This window comes from Pomacea canaliculata, linkage group LG1 (genome assembly GCF_003073045.1).
Source record: "Pomacea canaliculata isolate SZHN2017 linkage group LG1, ASM307304v1, whole genome shotgun sequence".
NCBI classification, from domain to species: Eukaryota; Metazoa; Mollusca; class Gastropoda; order Architaenioglossa; family Ampullariidae; genus Pomacea; species Pomacea canaliculata.
The window spans coordinates 44,016,861-44,035,805 of record NC_037590.1 but is presented as its reverse complement, the minus strand read 5'-3'; the positions used below and the strand labels follow the sequence as shown (position 1 = coordinate 44,035,805).

The 18,945-nt window shown below is 42.5% G+C and overlaps 3 protein-coding genes and 2 long non-coding RNA genes across 6 annotated transcripts in view; all 5 read right to left on the bottom strand.

Moving 5' to 3' along the window:
• Nucleotides 1–42: 42 nt before the first annotated feature.
• LOC112567485 lies at nt 43–1,437 on the bottom strand. Its single transcript, XR_003099843.1, has 3 exons — nt 1,281–1,437; nt 1,048–1,111; nt 43–295 (listed from the first exon to the last, which is right to left on the bottom strand). It is a non-coding gene; the product is annotated as an uncharacterized LOC112567485 (long non-coding RNA).
• Nucleotides 1,438–2,299: 862 nt separating this feature from the next.
• Nucleotides 2,300–10,726, bottom strand: LOC112567736 (chitotriosidase-1-like). Of its 2 annotated transcripts, none has more exons than XM_025244539.1 (14): nt 10,641–10,726; nt 9,739–9,811; nt 9,413–9,602; nt 8,996–9,248; nt 8,161–8,285; nt 7,855–7,978; nt 7,538–7,723; nt 7,283–7,402; nt 6,852–7,012; nt 6,606–6,694; nt 5,950–6,024; nt 5,380–5,476; nt 2,990–3,119; nt 2,300–2,611 (listed from the first exon to the last, which is right to left on the bottom strand). In XM_025244539.1, exons 2-12 carry the CDS (start codon nt 9,806–9,808, stop codon nt 5,385–5,387), a joined length of 1,485 nt encoding a protein of 494 aa, XP_025100324.1. In that variant the 5' UTR covers nt 9,809–9,811; nt 10,641–10,726; the 3' UTR covers nt 2,300–2,611; nt 2,990–3,119; nt 5,380–5,384. The 2 variants fall into 2 exon arrangements, with proteins under 2 accessions (XP_025100324.1, XP_025100314.1); XM_025244529.1 differs by lacking the exon at nt 10,641–10,726 and adding an exon at nt 9,925–9,948.
• A 1,282-nt stretch (nt 10,727–12,008) lies between these two features.
• LOC112567742 lies at nt 12,009–14,619 on the bottom strand. The gene is made up of 5 exons (XM_025244548.1): nt 14,595–14,619; nt 13,970–14,020; nt 13,206–13,309; nt 12,740–12,872; nt 12,009–12,350 (listed from the first exon to the last, which is right to left on the bottom strand). The coding sequence occupies exons 3-5, from the start codon at nt 13,287–13,289 to the stop codon at nt 12,229–12,231; spliced, it is 339 nt and encodes a 112-aa protein (XP_025100333.1). The 5' UTR covers nt 13,290–13,309; nt 13,970–14,020; nt 14,595–14,619; the 3' UTR covers nt 12,009–12,228.
• A 453-nt stretch (nt 14,620–15,072) lies between these two features.
• The window catches only part of LOC112561491 (probable chitinase 10), a 24,691-nt gene continuing 20,818 nt past the window's right edge, over nt 15,073–18,945 (bottom strand). Inside the window, exons 22-24 of the mRNA XM_025234028.1 lie at nt 16,464–16,646; nt 15,635–15,724; nt 15,073–15,246 (exon numbers count right to left, since the gene is read on the bottom strand). Of these exons, the coding sequence (XP_025089813.1) occupies nt 15,088–15,246; nt 15,635–15,724; nt 16,464–16,646 (432 nt within the window). The 3' untranslated portion in view covers nt 15,073–15,087. The remainder of the gene's footprint in view (nt 15,247–15,634; nt 15,725–16,463; nt 16,647–18,945) is intronic.
• On the bottom strand, nt 16,507–17,392 carry LOC112567752. Its single transcript, XR_003099879.1, has 3 exons — nt 17,269–17,392; nt 16,853–16,974; nt 16,507–16,646 (listed from the first exon to the last, which is right to left on the bottom strand). It is a non-coding gene; the product is annotated as an uncharacterized LOC112567752 (long non-coding RNA).

Genomic DNA, 18,945 nt, shown 5'->3' with positions numbered 1-18,945 from the left:
ACACTCCAGACAATCACACATTTGTTCAGTATTACAGGATTGTTTTAATGAAAAAAACTTTAATCAAAAAGTGTTCCTCAATATTGACAGCGGTCGAAGCTTCAGGCGCACTCTGGGGTCATCACCAAAGTCTGGCAGCTGCCAATGGCAACATTGAAGACCAGAGGTGACGGACACTGCCCTTGGTATGCAACCCTCGAGATACACTGGATGTAGAAGGAACAACCTTTGTAAGGGTCACGGTAGACACCATCCACTCTGCCCAAGCAAAAGCTATGGATGTCGAGAAGCTGACCTAATGGACAGAAAAATCACCAGCTGTTTGAGGAGATCTCATAGAAAACAACAGAAAATTTGGTTTATTGTCAAAGATATTTCAAAAAATGAATCGGTTTATGTCTGACAGTGCGCGACTGAGTTGCTAATCGCAACGTTTTTAAGGCGAGTTGCTCTCATTCATGCTAGAGGCGGTTCAGACAAAAGTTTCAATCCATTGAGAGCCAAGATTTATGTTTGAAGCGGAAGTGTGACTGTTAATGGCTAGCCAAGACTAACAGGAGAACTAAGCAAGAGGCCGAGCGTTGGTCTCGGCAATACAGTCCGCCATCCACCTCTACAGTCCGTGGTGTGAGTGGATGTTCAGATACAACAGTGTATGGTGTCACTATACATATATGTGTGTGTGTCTCTGTGTGTGTGAGAGAGAGGGGGAGATAAAGGTCAAAGGCTTAGTAGACAATCGACAGACAAGAACTAATCTTAACCGTTTCGTTTTTGGTAAAAAAAAAAAATCGCAGAGCTTATTTATTGGTATTTAAAGCCTTTTTTTTTTAAAAGGAAACGTTAAAAACTAATACCAATGTACATGTTATTTAATAAATTTTTTAGGTTGATTTATCTTTTGAAATGCATATGCATAATTAGTTGCTCATCCCTAACCTTTCTTTTTTTCTAAAAAGAGTGAGCAATAATATTAAAAGATGGACAGTTGACAATTTAACTAATTATGCTGGCTGAGAGATGCAAAAGAAAGCCAATTAGACCAACCTTGTGTTATGGTGATGAAGACGAGAGCACAGACGATAAGACAAACAGTCTTTAGTTGAATCATCTGAAACAAAGGAACACACTCCAAAGTATATCTGTGATGGCTACATAGTAGAAAGCTACTATTGTTATTGCATTTTGAGGGAACACACATGTCCCCATCCTACAAATGGCCGAAGATGCTAAACAAACATTCAAATCATCATCGAGACCTCTCCAGTCTAACTACTTACTTTTCGGCACCAGTTCCGCCAGATGAAAAAAGTTGTGGACCACTTATGACATGAATACTGACATAAGAGGCCAGATGAACTTTAACTATAAAAATGCTTGGGACTTCGCCAGATTGGAGTAGAAAGTGCTTCTATTTTATCTTGAGGTTGAGTCGGGAAAGTGTGCTTTCTGCGTGTTGCTCCAGCCTGACTGGGGCAGGTCTTATCTTTGTCATCATCGGACGAAAATTATGTGTGTGTTAGATAAACTCACAATGAAAATATTAGGTGCAAGAGACAAACAAATGCAAAACTTTAAAACATCAAAAACAAACAATCACCAAAACAAAGGAAATTAAAACAAAACAAAATCTTAGGTCTAGGTGTAGCCATTCATCAAGAAATTATTAAATGTTTGCTGAGTTTTACTACACTGGTTTTTTGAAGGCCATTGATAAAAATATGAATTATCGTTTCCTCAATTTTTCTAACTGCTCCTTTATACCACTCACTTCTAAACATTGAATCCCATTTATTTCTTTATCTGTGATTACCCTTGAGAACTGTGCTCAGCATCCATTGTTTCTGCGGCCTAACGAGCACTTGTGATGACATGGCTGACTTACCACGTGATCGGAAGTCTCATAGTGTTTGACAGAGCACAGTGTTTTTTCATTTAAATTGTTAAATGTTTACTTCCTATCAACTCCTGATGTTGAGGCCGTAAACTTGCCTCTACACGCTTTTTATTCAGAGTAGATGTGTTTGTGTCTGCTGAATGTGGTGATGGTCTATTGGGCAACAGAGCTTTAGTTGTAGTTCTGTCTCTGTCTCTATTCATGGTAGAGAATGTAAGTGCGCTGTGCATGTGTGTGTGTGTGTGTGTGTGTGTGTGTGTGTGTGTGTGTGTGTGTGTGTGTGTGTGTGTGTGTGTGTGTGTGTGTGTGTGTTCATGTGTGTGTGTGGATCTATGTATGTATTTAGTTCTTGAACGCACGTGCAGTTGTCCCCGTGTTCACAGCGCAAAGTCATACAAATCGTAGATGACCAGAACATGTTTATTTATCACCAGCTGCACATCATGTCCAAAAAATCCGGTCAAGGCACATTTACTCAGGCTTGTTTACAATCAGTGCTTGACAACAACGATGGCTGCCGGCTCGCTCACGGCCAGCGGTAGTTGTAGCACTCGGGGCTCATGATGGGGTTCTGGCAGCTCTGGACCGACTCACTGAACACCAGACCACTGGGACACTGGCTTTCGTAGGCAACATGACTCACACACTGGATGTACTTGCTGCAGTCATTGGGATTTCTGTAAACACCGTCAGACCTCCCCGAGCAGAAGCTTACTGTCTCACAGAAAAACAAACCAACAGATTGGAATGTAATCTTCACTCCAAGCCTGGATTCTATGAAGAAAACAGTTTGTATCCTAGACAAGAAGATTGACAGTTCCTATGAACAAAGATTCACACTTTGTGTCTGCGTTCACCTTCAAACCTTTGGTAGAAAGTTTATTTACTTAAAATGTCAACAGGGTGGCGAATCATTTTGCTGGATTCAAAGATATACTTGAAGCAACTGTCTGCAACATATCTATTGATGAGTTTCATGTTTGATTAAGATTATCGATGAGTGAAATGTTTGCTTGTCGGGCAGATAGACAGACGTTAGGATGGACGGACGGACGGACGGACGGACGGACGGACGGACAGACGGACAGATACCGTTTTCAATGTGTTGGTATGGAGTGGTCTGAGGTGAGTGAATCGTGTTCGGACACACGGAGGTGACAACGCAGTCCTCAGTGGTTCTGTCGTACATCTTGCCTTGGGCACACTTCACGCCGTAAGCAATCTGGACACAGAAAGTTTAGTAATTGCAATAAAAGACATGGAATGCACTTAAAAGGTAAAGGTCAAGTCACTCCCTAACCTTTTCATGTTGATGTGATGTGTTAGAGACCTCACTTTTCTTGGACCACGTGACAGCGGTGCCTCATCTCCTTTCCCTCCCTGCCTGACCTCCCCCAACCCTCTCTGCAATCAGTTACCCATTCCCGCCAGCTCTCTCGTCTGCCTAAATCAGATAGTTTTTCTTGAAAACAAAATTATTTTTAAACAAATGGTTTAACTACAATATTTTCAGAAACAGAATAACTGTTAAATATGAGTGATAAAGCACTGGGATTTTTAAATTTCTATTGGAGAGCAACTTTATTTTCTAATGCTGTCTTACAGTTTAGTGCAAGATACATTTTACTGGAATCTTTTGTTCTCGAGATACATGTCTACAAAATGTACCACACACAACAAGAGGTCCGGCCCTGTGCTCCACTGGGGGATTAGCAAGAAGAAGAAAGAACAAGAGGTCAAACTCAGGTCACCGCGTTTCTAGACTAATCCATTGTTTTCACATGCAGGTGTCACGTGGTATACACGCCGTGACGAGAGTTGCCTCTAGCAACCATTATGTACGATGAGCGAGACAACGACTGGTTTTTGAAACATACATGAAAGCTTTACAAAATAAAGGGTTTATAAAGCAGTTTACCTGTGACAGTACCCTGCTCACACTGAGTTAGAAGTTTTAATTGTAAAACTTTAATTGGGGGAAGAGCATGGATAGACAGAACCCTCCACCCATGTTAGTCTTGGCTAATGTTGACAAGCAGGTCCTGCACGAAATGACCAGTCCACTAGTTCATGGTCGACGGTCTTGGACCAGACGAGTTGACTGTCGCAAATAGAAGTTTCTTGTGTCCTGCTAGTGTGGCCACCATGCTTCGTACGGTTGTTGGCTAGATGTTGTGATGTTGTTTGTAGGAGGTCCGGACAGTGTCTGTGGGCATTGGTTCCCGAATGCCTGCATACATCTCTCTCCTTCAGAAAGCAGTCCACATATCGCATGTGTAAAGCATGGTCACGATGAAGGACGGGCAGATTGTACTCAGGTGAACCTGATGTGATGTTTGTGCCAGACCTTGTCCGTCTGACCACTCCCGCTGTTTGTTGTCGCAGCCTCGGTGTGGATATCTACAGTGGAGCTGTCGTCCTTGAAACTGTTTACATCTCGAGCTGTCTTCCAGATATCTGATCTTCCGTTGCTAGCTTTACTGTTATCAGCGATGGTCTTCGTGCCCGCGCGGTCAAACTGTCTGTCAGTCTGTTAAACAGTTTTTGTAGTTCTTTGTTCATTTTGCTAATACTACCTTATCTCAAAGGTTACCAAGAGGAACACACGACCCGGTGTTGTGCATGTTTTAAAAGTACATTTAAATCTGTCATTTCTCTTCACTGAAAATGAAATAAAAATGTCCCTAAAGATGAGAGAAAGATTTTTTAAATGTTACGAAATGTAAACAGTACTAATCGTGAACAAAGAAAACACATTCTTAAAGTAAGCAGGCAATAAACCTGACTCATGAGCCTACCATCCATTAATGTTTATGAACTAAACTTTGTTTTGGGGAATGTGCTTGCACGTGAATTTCATACTAACATAAATATAAACAGATAGTTTATTCCACAAACAAACAGTGACTCAAACATGACATTCACACACAGTTTATGATACCTTACCTTCCATGATTTCTTTCAGTCTTACGATGAATGATGTATGAGACACTACAGACGGAATGATGAATGAATGAGACTACAGTCACTGAATGATGTATGAGACCTACAGACAGTGAATGATGAATGAGACCTACAGACAGTGAATGATGAATGAGACCTACAGTCGATGAATGATGTATGAGACCTACAGACAGTGAATGATGTATGAGACACTACAGACGGAATGATGAATGATGTATGAGACTACAGTCACTGAATGATGAATGAGACCTACAGACAGTGAATGATGAATGAGACACTACAGACGGAATGATGAATGATGTATGAGACTACAGTCACTGAATGATGAATGAGACCTACAGACAGTGAATGATGAATGAGACCTACAGTCGATGAATGATGTATGAGACCTACAGACAGTGAATGATGATGAGACCTACAGTCGATGAATGATGTATGAGACCTACACTCACTGACACCTACAGTCACTGAATGATGAATGATGTATGCGACCTACACATCAGGGTGGTGCTACAAACCTCGTTCACACACACGTAGTACTGGTCGCAGTGTTGGGGTTGGGGTAGAAGCCGTTGTGTAGATTCATGCAGGAAAAGTCGTATATTTCAGACAGTCCTGAAAACAGTTTTTATAACTCAGTTTCATGCTATTAGGTAAATATTGTTAACAATTTTTTTTTTATTTACGGCACTCTTTCATCCGTTCAATCGGGGTACAGTATTGCTCTGTTCAGTTTTTGGGCTCATGATTATCTAAATTACATAAAATTATTTAAAATAATGTTAACGGCACATTAGTACTACACAAAGTTGTAATCTGGAAAAATGTGGAGACAAAGGATGAGGACGAACAAGAACAGATTATTTGAAATCCTCATTTTAAACTTAGCTTTGTACTCTGTCGTTTCATTCTGTTATTCAAATCATTTCATTTGTTCCCCCAAGTAAAGAATTTATTTGAATAGTACTTTAGGCAAAGATTCGGAGACTTTACATAGTTGATACTCAACATTTTTATAACAGTTTGTTTTTTCTGGATGTTACAGATCTGACACCAACACTCATTGCTGACATTGCCGGGTGGCTTACCATGTCCTGATGAAGGGCTTGGCGTGTGTGGAGGGTTAGTCGTGTATGGAGGCACCCAGGTCTCCAGCGGAATATCTGATTCAAGTCAGTCAATAATCCTTGGATAATTTAGCCAACGATCTTTTTGTCTAGTTGACTTATTATTTAGATTAGGCATTAGCCAACTATTCAGCTTTTACTAAATGATGAACTCTAATTTGTAAATTTATTTTCTGTTTGAAATTTTCATTAATTTTTGTGATAATTTCAGTAACGAAAGTTTGTTTTTGTAGAGATAGTCTTTTAAACTGTCAATTATTTATTTACTAAAAAATCATGGTTTATTTTGAAGCCTAAATCAGTCATTTAGTGTGAGGCTGATACCTGCAAATCACCGGTAAGTTGTCAATTACATCTTTGAAATAAATAGAAAAATTAAAAAGTTATACCATATTTTTTATAATTTCTAGGTTTCTAAAACTAAACAGCTGTATGTCTGAATTTCTTGCAGTTATACTTTTAGACACCTAAAAATGAATTTGTTAAGCAAACAGCACATAGCCCAGTGTGTGTCCAACCTCGTCATAAAATCTCTTTCACTGCACCAAGCCCTCCGCCCCACCCAGAGAACAGAATGAATGTAACAGGAGCGATGACCACAAGATGGAGATGCTTACATGGAGGATGCGTGGTATCCACGTGCCATGGGGGCTGTGTGGTGTGAAGCTGTGGAGTCGGATAGGGCGTAGTGAAGACCGGTAGATTTCTAAAAACATGAAAACATTGAACCAAAAAATGGACGCACGCAATTATTGACTGTAAGAAGACGAATGGACGGACAGACGGACGGACGGGCGAAGGAAGAAAAGAGGGAAGTATTGTCGATGGGTCAGTGCCCTTGACACAGCCAGTATTTTCCTTACGTAGGACTGGGGCAGTTTTCGTATGATGGACTGTTGAGTTCCTTGATGACGGCGTTCATCAACGGGTACGTTCCTTCTTGACAGCTGGTACCCGAGAAGTCATCGAGGTCGGGTGCCCACACCATGACACCGCCAAACCCGTGTTGCTTGATGTAGCAGGTCTACACAAACAGAAGCCAGACACCATGACAGAGCAGTGACGTAGCATGACTACACAGACAGTAGAAAATGGCGAACGTGACAATCAGTGACGTAGCATGTCCACATGGATACACAAAGCTGACAAACGTGTCAGAGCAGTGACGTAGCACGTCTCCACGGACAGCAGAAAACGCGAACGTGACATAGCAGTGACGTGTTGCGAGTCTACAAAAAACAGTATGTGATGACATCATGAAAACCAACTTCCAGGGAGAGTTCAAAGGTCATACCTTCTTGGTGATGCTAACGATGTCTTCGCCGCCGGCCCATTGGTCGCCATTGGAAATGTAGCGGACGTACTGCTCAGGGTCTTCGTGCATCTGGCCTCCTTGGTGCATTATGTCACACACCTGAGCGAGAAATCACCGCCGGTGAGTGGCTAGTTTGGCAATCCCCTATATTTTACACCCTCTGTGAACAAGTCTTACATCATCACAGTCATCGCCACCAGTACAATCACTGTCGTCGTTGAAAGAAACACTCACTTCATAGTAGGCCAGGAAACCCTCAGTCCTTGTCTGAGGACCCTCTTTGCCAGGACCTTTGGCTTGTGCCCCCAGGCCAGTCTGGTAGGGGGAGGACAAGGTGAAGGTTCTCCAGTAGGTGGCCAAACCAATGTTCAGCTTCTCCTTGGGGGCTCCAAGCTGCACCCAGTAGTTGACAGCGAAGTCCTGCACGAAACGAGGAGTGGGTCAGACCACTGTCATGATCTCGGGTACAGTACCCAGACTAACATGAACATTATTTTCTGGGATACACACTCGTAATACATCTACAAAGTAAGCTTGTGAACACCACTCACCACATTCAAGTATATATCATCGCCAGTTTCGTCAGCTCTGCGATACAGTGCTGTGTGATGACCTGTGACGGTTTCCCATGAACCGTGGAGGTCGTAGGCCATGATGCTTACAAAGTCCACATGTCTGAACACACGACAAAACGAGACAGATAAAGACCATCCATCAGAACCAAGACAGTCGTGGTGTTGTTTCATTTTTTTTGTTGTGGTGGTGTTTTTTTTTTGTTGTGGTGTTGTTTTGCTGCGGCGGCAACCATGGAGGTCGTTGTGAGGAAACCTGCGGAATCTCGTCACGTGACCACTTACTGTATGACGGATGTAATCTCGTAGGCGGTGTCGATGGTGGACTTGCCTGCAGCCACAGCAGCTGTCAGCAGGAGGCGGGGACGACCTGACATAAGACCTTCACGCTCGAACGCCTCGCGCATCTCCTGTCAACGTCACACACGTGCGCGCGCACTGTTACTGCAATTTTACATTCAACCCTATTTTCCTATTTAATCATTCAAAAAAGTATTATTTTTTCAGGGTCTGTTGAGCACACACATTATGCAGAAATGTTCATGGATCGCTGTCATGAGCATTGCGGGTTGGGGGAGGAGCAGAAGGAGGTAGTGACGAAAAAAAAAAAAAAAAAAAGCTGGCCACAAGATAGTCTTGAACATCTTACTCCCAAACTTATAACTCAAACTTCTTATGCAGAAATATGTAGTCATTGACACTTCTGTATGTATTTGTATGTGTTCATATTTACACATATATGCGATCGACCTATTCATTTATATATATATATGTGTGTGCGCGCGCACCCGCGCTTGACAAGTCATTTAAATGCTTCTTGTTTCTTTAAGAGCTTGAAAACAATAGAAGTATTATTGTCGAAACTTTCGCCAGGCTGAAAAAAATTATTGACGGTTACATTCTTCTGAATAATATGTCGCAGACCTTTTATGACTAGACCAAAAGAGGTTACATGAAACGAAGAAAAGATTGTACGAGGAAAAAAAACTGAGGCATGCAATGTGACAGGTTTGAGAAGATTTGTCAAATATAACTGTTATATTTAATATCAGTACGAAATTTTGTTATTTTGTTATGTTTAAAATCTGTACACAGACATCGTTATGTTAAAGCCACTTACAACGATCAAGGAGGTGAAGTGCACCCGGTCCACCGCGGGACTGCCCCTGTTGGCGGGGTATTCCCAGTCAACGTCCAGACCATCGAACGACCATTTCCTTAGAAGGGTGATGGCACTCTGAATGAACTGAGCACGTGACTGTTGCGTAGTAACCATTTCCGTAAAGGGTCCTGACCCAACGTTCCAGCCACCCACCGCCAGCAAGGTCTTCAGAGCTGGGTTCCGGTCCTTCAGTTTATGAAACCGTTCGTACCTACAGAACAAACGACGGAATCATTATCTTGGAAACATAAACACACTTTACGAAGACATATGTACAGACATTTTAAATTTGATATTTGAATTTATAGGATCAGGAACGGACGGAGGCTAACAGACCAAAATGTTGAGCACAGACCATGAAGAAGAACAACCTACATGCCAGCTGACCACTCGGTCGACTCGTCGTTCCATTCATAAGGTTTGATCCTCCCCTGCTCGTCAAACGCTGAGAAGGCGTAGATGTAGTGAGTGCACATGAAGGGATCCACATTTTCTGGCAAGTAGTTCCCTTTGCCGGGGCGGTACTGCGCCCAGTTGGTGTAGTAACACACGCGCCGAAGCGAGGCTGAGAAAGAGGTCGGGAAAGTTGTTTACAGATGAAGCAGAGCATCAAAGCTGGAGGCATACTCATGAGAGGACAAAGAGCTAGAGAATGATTTAGAGACTAGTTAGAACCTGTTAATTTTTGAAAAATACTTCACCTGCTGCTGGTTGTGCGCAGAGCAGCACAGCGGCCACAGATGCGACAAGGAAGGCTTCTTTTATTACCATCTCCTATGAATCAAATGAAAAAATAAGTCCTGTGGGTTATATTTTATGCTGGAGTTGAGAACACGAACACACAGATACAAACACACACACACACACACACACACACACACACACACATCCTTCATGCAGACGACGGTGAGATAAGATTTGGTGTGGACCCAGGCAGGCCCCAGACCACCACCAAAACAAGATGGTTGCTGAACGGTTCTTGCTTGTTATCTCTTCGCTTACGTAAGGAACTTATGATAGTAAGTGGCAGACATTTTGCTCCGCAAATGGTTTCATGCTTTTGTCTCATTCCAAGCATCAACACAATCGTAATACAGCCCTTAAAATAACTAATCAACTCAAACAAAGAAAATATAAATGTACAACCTATCTTCTATAAACAAGAAATTGAAACAAATGCCAGCCAACCAACAAATCGAACAAAATTTATGAAATTATTGTCAAAAATCAGACAAATAACACTAAATAAGCCTTTACTCTAATGACACCACTAGTCTTACACACTCACCAGTGTCCACGTATTTCTATTTTTCTTTAGTCATTGTATTAGAAATAGTATTACTATGATTGCAAATCTGTGCCCCCATAAAGTTGAATCAGATAAAAAATGTTAAAACAAGTATTTTCTGCCTAGAAGTCATGGTCTTCTAAAGATGTGTTTCCATGGGGGGAGGGGGGACCTAAATATTTTTTTAAATCCCCGGAAATTTTACAAAATCATTTTGTCTTCTGGACGTCTAAGTGATAGGCAAAAACTTTCGTTTTCTGATTATTTACAAATATGTTAATGCATCCGTCAAAGGCTGAAGCAGTGTATACGTACGATCTGAAGTCAGGTGCACCATTAACAAGACCACCCTTGGATCCACAATTTTGTAGACAGCTTTCAGTGGCAGTCAGAAAAAGCATGCATGGGAGCTGAGCAGATGGCGATGTTATCAGGCGTTGCCAGCGAAACCCTGCGTCCACGAAGACCTCGTCAGGAGCAGCTTGACTTTCTCATGCAACAGTCACAACACACCTTCGACATGGCTTCCACGCATGCTCACCTCAAAGCCATTGATGGAATGAGATGTTAGTAACTAACAATGGAATGAGATGTTAGTAACTAACAATGGAATGAGATGTTAGTACCTAACAATCTGATGTCCACCTCCGGCGGAAGACTAACCTTGATAGTACAAGGAAAAGATAGTTGTGCAATTTTGTCCATTATTATGACAGGACATTATAATTTATGGATACTTGTATCCAGACTCTTGGGTCCCAACGACTCGGAGGACGAAGGAACATGGCTTTCTCAGCTGACTTGAAGTTTGTTTGGACATCGCCTCTCACAATGTTGGCGATGCTGTATGAACTAAATTATTCATTAAATGATCAATCTATGGATGAGGATGGCTTATCTATGGATGAGATGGCTTATTGGTTGGTTGGATTGTTTGCTGATTGAGGTTGGGTTTGACTGGCCTGTCGTTTGAATGGATGATTGAAAGCTTAGATGACTGGTTCGCTAGATGGGTTTCCGCTGTTACCTACTAGGTATGCAAATCTGATGCAAAACATTGCCAGTGTTGTGTCAGTGTTGTGCCAGTGTTGTGTCAGCGTTGTGTCAGTGTTGTGTCAGTGTTGTGTCAGTGTTGTGTCAGCGTTGTGTCAGTGTTGTGTCAGTGTTGTGATCAATGGTGTGTCAGCGTTGTGTCAGTGTTGTGTCAGTAAGCTCTCTCTGTGTGTCTGGGTCTGTCACACACACTCGCACATGAACAAATAAGAATATAGATTAGTCTCTTCTTTTCTGAAGCCGTAAAAACACATTTGTCACGTGACTGATAAGGCAACAACCACACTGTCTCGGTGTCTCGTCATTGTGTACTGGCTGCTTGATAACGGGGGTCGAGATGTCGCATGCTGGTGGTGGGTGTACCCCGTGTACCCTAGTTAAATGCGATTTATCATTCTGAAAGAACGGAAATACTATTCTCATCGAATCGTGACATGTGATTATTACGACTTAAAAATAGGAAAATGTACTTTTGAAAAAGTAATTATGTGTGTGTGAGAGAGTATGTGTGTGTGAGTGTGTGTGAGAGAGAGAGTATGTGTGTGTGCGCTGGGTAGTTCTCTCTCGCCTACATACATTTTACATTTATTCTGGGAGTCAGTCCGTGTTCGAAATTTCAAATGAAAAGCATGATAAGACAAGTTTCTTTATTGTGATTCACACTTCAAAAGGAGTTTAGAAAGTCCAGCACACGCCGTGTCGTACAACCGGCACATCAGCCAGGTGTGCACCAGGTGTGGATGTGACGGGGACCTGGGGGCGGACTCAGGTGAGACGAAGGGCGGGTCATCACCCCTGGTAGTAGCACTCCGGAACCATTATCGGATTCTCACACGTCATCATCGACTCGCTAAACACCAGACCCCGGTAGCACTGTTTCGGGTAGGCTACACCCGACACACACTGGATGTACGTGTTGCAGTCGCTCGGGTATCTGTACACGCCATTCCGCCCTCAACGAACAGAAGTGCTCTGCATTTAAACAAACAAACAGGCAATGTTCATTTCTCCTGACAGATTTCAACGGTTAGCCATCATGTCTGACAGGCAGACAGAGGAAGATAGAAGAAGAGAAAAGAAAACGATATATATATATATTGAATTGATCGATCGATTGATTCTTTATTTCTTCAAGATCATACCTCCAGCAAAAGTGTGAACATTTATCAGAGCAACTACAGAACATCTTAAAACTTCTATGAATATAATTTAGTAATGACTCTATGTGAAGACTAGTTGTACTTAACTTCTGTACACACATGCACCAAGAAACTCTAGACATCAATATATACACACATTGCAACAGCATTTGTAAATATATCTTCTCTCTCTCTCACACACACACACGGGGGGATAGATACCAATCGGAGAGGGAGTTGGAGGCGGAATGGTAGGTTGTTGCCAGATGAGAGGACAGTCACCAACTGACACCACACAGTCCTGTTTGTCTTTGTTGTATCTCTTGCCCTGTTCGCATTTCACCCCGTAGGCGACCTGAGTACAGAAAGGTCACCGTTTACCTTTACTCATTCCAAGTGAGTTTCTGCCACACATTCCTTTAGTCTGCCAGTAAAATACTTCGATGCTTTATTTCGTCCTGTCGTTTATTCTTTGGTTTCTTACTTCATCTGGTTTTTTTTTCTTTATCCTTCTGTTCCATTCTCTCCTTTGTTACCTTTCGTCGTCATTTTTCTTTTACTTCTTTTCTCTAAAATAATTTCTCTTCATCTTAAAAGTGTAATTTATATCCTCCCACTTCTATGTAATCCTTTTTGTGGACAAAGTCGTATACATGGAGTAAGTGATACACAAGATGAGAAAACTGACCTGGCTGACACAGGCGAAGTACTGGTCGCAGTGAAGAGGATCGGGATAGAAGCCATTGTGCAAGTTGATGCAAGAAAAATACATGTTGTCTACTTCATAGAGTGCTGCAAAAAATATTTAACAAGTTTATGAAGCATTGCAACACAGACGAGCTACGTGTCAAGGAGAGGAGCTGTGCCTCCATCTTGAGGACAGCAGCTACAAGGAAGCGGACAGAATCGTCAGTGGAGGAGGAGAAGGACCATCGGGCCAAGAGAATGACCTCGAAGGTCGCCCATCCCCACAGGTGTGCCTACATCCCTTAGTACACCAGAGGTAACTATGTCAACCCCTAGAGGCAGCATTTTTGTTTTGAAATTTATGTGACACAGTCCACGGCGACGACTTCACAACTTAGTTGTGTCTTTGAACACCTGTCCTGTAGAGCTTGCTGTCGTCAGTCTCATCAATTATCAGTTCATCAGCAGTTTCATCAACCAGCCCTCGGCTAATTATTGAAAGAGATAGAAACAGTAAAGGTGTGTAAGAACTGTGGTGTGTAGAGAAACTGTTGTTTGGAAGCTTGACTGTGCTGTGGGTTTTCCCAGTATTGTTGCGGTGTGTGAGCTGAAATGAAATTTCGAATTTCTGTCAGTTCACAAGATGGGGATTACAGTTGCTTTGTGCTTGGCAGTGTAAATTCTTTTTTTTGTTTGGAATTAAATAGAACTATGAACGTGGTCTTGTTCTCTTTTGATCTTTCTCTCTCTCTCACACACACTTACTGTGATGTGAAGACTGTGGGGTAGTGACCGGCGTCCATGTGGGTATAAATGCTGTAATGCACACGAAAGCCAGGTGTTAGATGATAAGTTAGCGAGAGCCATAACTGAAGTGTGAGCTGATAGATTAGTCAATACTATAGCATACTGTATATTTGTACAATAATTTTAAAAATTACTTCAACTTTGCATCTATGTTCGAGCTTGTTTTACTGTGTTTACCTGTGTTTTACTACCTGTGGTACAAAAAGAAACATAACATATGACTACTCAGACTGTGATCATCTTGTGTGTAGGAAAGCTTGACTGAACATGAATTTAATTTATATCAACCTGTCCAGCTGTAGGATTGCTGCTTTGTCCTGTTTCTATCATTTGCAACAAAATCTTAGTGTCTGAAGTACCAGCTGATTTTTAAGATAAAATATTTTTGTCACATCAGTTTACAATTTGTACTAAAGTTGTCAAACCTGCTGGCACTGAAAAAAAGAAAGAAAGATTAATGTAACAAAAAGTACAATTAATTTGTGTCTGATTTATAGCCATGAGGCGGGTGTAGAGGAAAACTATGTTTTGCTGTTGGCGATGTTGAAAGCCTCGGACTGGAAGAAAACAGGATGATACTTACGTGTTGTGTGTACCTCGCCGAACTTTGTCTGTTGTCCGCCTCTGAGAACAACAACAACAATCAATCTGTTAGCTATAAATCCTAAAGTTTACTCCTTTTCTTGACTTCTTTTTCTTCTTATTTTTCTTTGCTTGTTTCTCTGTTTCTGTCTATCTTACTCTTTTCTCAGCCTCAATGTCCCTCCCTAGCCCCTCTCCCTTCTCTCCTTCGCTTTAACTGCTCAAAAGAATTAACTAGCAACTGTTGTTCTCCCCAGTGGTCATCTCAGTAACAGTTCCCACAGTAAAAACAAGATAGCGATATATATTTTTATATCCTGTATTCCGCAATGTGTAATAAACAAAAGAAGACAAACAAACCAATGATAAAATAAGCGAGCAAACGAACCAAAAATAAAAACATCACGCAACAAAAGTGCAAATAAACCAATGAACAAATAAACGAACCAAAAATAAAAACAAGAACTGGAATGTGAAAACAACAAACGAATGTTTTACCCAGGACAGTTTGCGAAGGATGGGTTGTTGAGTTCCTTGATGATGGCGGTCATCAGAGGGTATTTTCCTTCTTGACAGCTGCTACCCGAGAAGTCGTCATCATCTGGTGTCCACACCATGACACCACCAAACCCTTGTTGCTTGACATAGCAGGTCTACACAAACAGACATCACAGGTCACATATAAATATGGAAGAACCAAGCCTCTGGGACATTGTGGTAGTCACAGTCAGCAGGTGTGGGTGACACGTGTGTGATGACACTAGACAGACGATGTACAACTCGTCTGCACCACCCGGGATACATGGCGACTCACTGGCAAGTATACAAGATTAAGACCGGGGTATGGCCGTCTAAACTAAAGACGATGGACGAGGTAATGGTCAGGTAGATGTTGTGTTGCAAAAATATTAATTTACTATCAACAATTAAATTGTGTCGTTAATTTAAAGCAGCAAGCGTGGATTACACCTGATACAAACTGGGGCACAGTCGAAGTTCAAAGGTTGCTCACCTTCGTGGTGATGCTGGCGACGTCATCACCGCCGCCCACTGGTCACCTTTGGTGACGTAAGGGACAAACTGCTCACGGTCTTGGTGCTTCTGGCCTCCACTGCTCAGCATGTCGCACACCTGAGAGAGGAAACATGGCAGTCGACGACTAGAGCGACAAGCTCATACATCTTGCCTTATGTGTAAACAGGACAAGTTCTTTTCAACCCATAGATTAACATTTAATGATAATAGCGGTGTGGTGGTGGTGGTGGTGGTGATGATGATGATGATGTGCGGGCACAAAACACAATACAACAATGATAAATACTAGGAGCACCAGTTCGTCAATTCTGGAACCAAGCAAATGTAAGTTACCTCGAAGCAGCAAAGAGTGGAGAAGTCCGTGAAGCAAGAGACAAAATAAACACACTTTTATCGGACCTACAGCCGTGTACACACAGAGCTGTACTCTACACATACAGCACAAACTGTAGCAATGAATCACAAAGTCCGCAGATGACAATGTGAAGTCACTAAATCACAAACAAAATTCTATCAACGTAGAGAAGGGGAAACAAGTAAATCACCAAATGAAAAAAAAGCTCGTGTTTTGTGAAAAGAAACTACTTGGAGCTGGCATCTAACAAATAAAAGCACAGGTATACGACGCAGAAGAAAACTCAACAGAAGGCAACAGTAGAAGCCAAAGTCGTCAAAGACCAAGGGACGAGACAAACCAGAAACCAGCCTTCTGGATCCACTTAGGGTAAGGGACATTACTCTCCTACTGACCACCAAGAAATTATCTCCCATTTCCCCAACAGAATAAACATTCATCACTCTACACGTCGTCGATGGACAAAGGGAGATGACTCACTTCGTAGTAGGCAGGACGCTCTTTTCGCCTGTCTGTGCACCCTCGTTTCCTGGCCCCGAGACTGGAACCCCCAGACCGGTCTGGGAGGGAGGACAAGGTGAAGGTTCTCCAGTAGGTGGAAAGGCCAACGTTCAGCTTCTCCTTGGGGGCTCCGAGCTGCACCCAGTAGTTGACTGCGAAGTCCTGCAAACGACAACGACTGTCTTGAGCAGCGTCTGTCGTTTAACTACTTAGTGCTGTTGTATTAATTGTAACCGAGTAATTCTAATTACAGCCTCTAATTTCAAAGTTGATTATTCCCGTTGCGGGTAAGAAGAGTGACACGAAGATACACGCCTTTAAGGATGCTAGCAGCTGCTGTTTTTGATAAACTTGCAGATTATACTGACCACATTCAGGTATCGGTCATCGCCAGTTTCGTCACTTCTGGGAACAGTGCTGTGTGATGACCTGTGTGGGTCTCCCAGGCGCCGTGCAGGTCATAGACATGATGCTTGCAAAGTCCAAGTATCTGAGAAAACCAAGTCCCACGTGTCGAGACAACATAATACCGGGAAATAAAAATATTCATCCGACAGCAAGAGTAACAACAGGTGCGCAACTTTGTTTGCGAGTGTTCTGGCAGCCGCCAGGTATGAAAGGCGGTCGTGTTCAGAATGTTTGTCTTCCTGGCCATTGTTGGTTTGGAATGGATTGTCGCTCTTCCAAAGCTTTCACTGGGAAGTTACATGTATAAATGGTATTTCACATTCTACACTCTAGACATGATGAACCACACACAGTATACTGACTCATGATGACTTACAGCATGAGGGCCGGGATGTTGTAGGCGGTGTCGATCTTGCTCTTGCCGGCACCAACAGCAGCTGACAGCAGGAGGCGGGGGCGACCTGTGCTCAAAGATTCACTCTCGAATGCCGCACGCAGCTAACCTGTTAAGGACAAAACACACAAACACACAACGCACACACGCGCGCGCACACACATCAGCTCTTACAGCTAATTCAATATACATATTATGTAGCAGGAGACATACACAGACTTATCCATGTAACACATGCTGCGAACGCATGTACACTTAGATATGCATGTACATGTATACATATTTTCATATTAAGCTGAGATTTTATTTTGAACAGACTTTTAAGTATTCAGCGGAAGAATCATTGTACAGTATTTTTGACCTAACCGAGGGTGACCATAGTTCTCACTACGTATCTGAGTATAGTTGTGATGTGTTGAATGTCGCTGTCAGGGAGAGAAGGAAGGAAGTAAGAGAAGGAACCTGTGTAAAGACCTTTGCACTGTCCAGTCAACTTTCCTTACTTTAATCAAAAATGTAAAGTTGTCCCGATCTTCGGGGGGACTGCCCCTGTTGGCTGGATATTCCCAGTCCACGTCAAGGCCATCGAATCCCCACTTCCTCACGAATTCGATGGCGCTCTCGATGAAACGAGCGCGCGACTGTTGCGTAGCAACCATTTGTGTAAACGGCCCTGACCCTACATTCCAAGCCCGCCAACCGCCAGCAAGTCTTCAGGGCTGGTTTTTTCAACTTCAGCTGATTGAATTGTTTCACCTGGAAAAGTGTAAGAAACTTGAAAACTGAAATCATCACCTAGGAAACAAGGTCACGAGGAGCACACATCAGGTGAGGACAGCAAACAGAGCGACCTGTGTATAAAGCTTCAGTGGGGCGGGATGGATATTGTTTCTGGCTCGGTGAACCTAGGGGCAAAACACGACTTATATCCCTTCGTTCTTAACATACATGTCTACAAACATCCATCTGCAGAGGAAATGTCAACAAGACAGACATCAGGATTGTAACTGGATGTGTTTAGTTGTCTGTAACTGAAATCAGTTCATACATGCCAGTCGACCACTCTTTCGACTCGTCGTTCCACTCGAAAGCTCTGATCCTGTTGTTCTCGTCGAACGCTGAGAAGGCGTAGATGTAGTGAGTGCACATGAAGGGATCTACATTTTCCGGCACGTAGCGACCCTTGCCATTGCGGTACTGCGCCCAGTTGGTGAAGTAACACACGCGCCGGAGCGAGGCTAGCAAACACGTGGTCAGTGCGGCCAGTCATTTATTTTATATGTACATCAATCAATACATCAAACCAGTGTAACTTCATACATAGAACAAACCTTAGTATTGAATAGTTTCTATTGATGGTTCAACTTTATTTTAGTCTCTTTCAGTCTTTCTTTCTTTTCTCTCCTACTTTCTCCCCTTCTCTCTCTCCGTCTTCCGTCTCCGTTGTGTGAGGAGAGGAAGAAGAGAGACTCCAGATGTCTTAACTATTTGATGCACATTTTATTTAAGAAATATAAAATGAAACAATTACCTGTTGCTCTGGTGTACACAGTACAGCAATTACAGAAGCAGAAAATGCAGCTTTAATTAGCATCTTTACAAAGAAATTGAGCATTCCGCTGGTTATATTTACTCCATGATCAGATTACTGCAAACTTG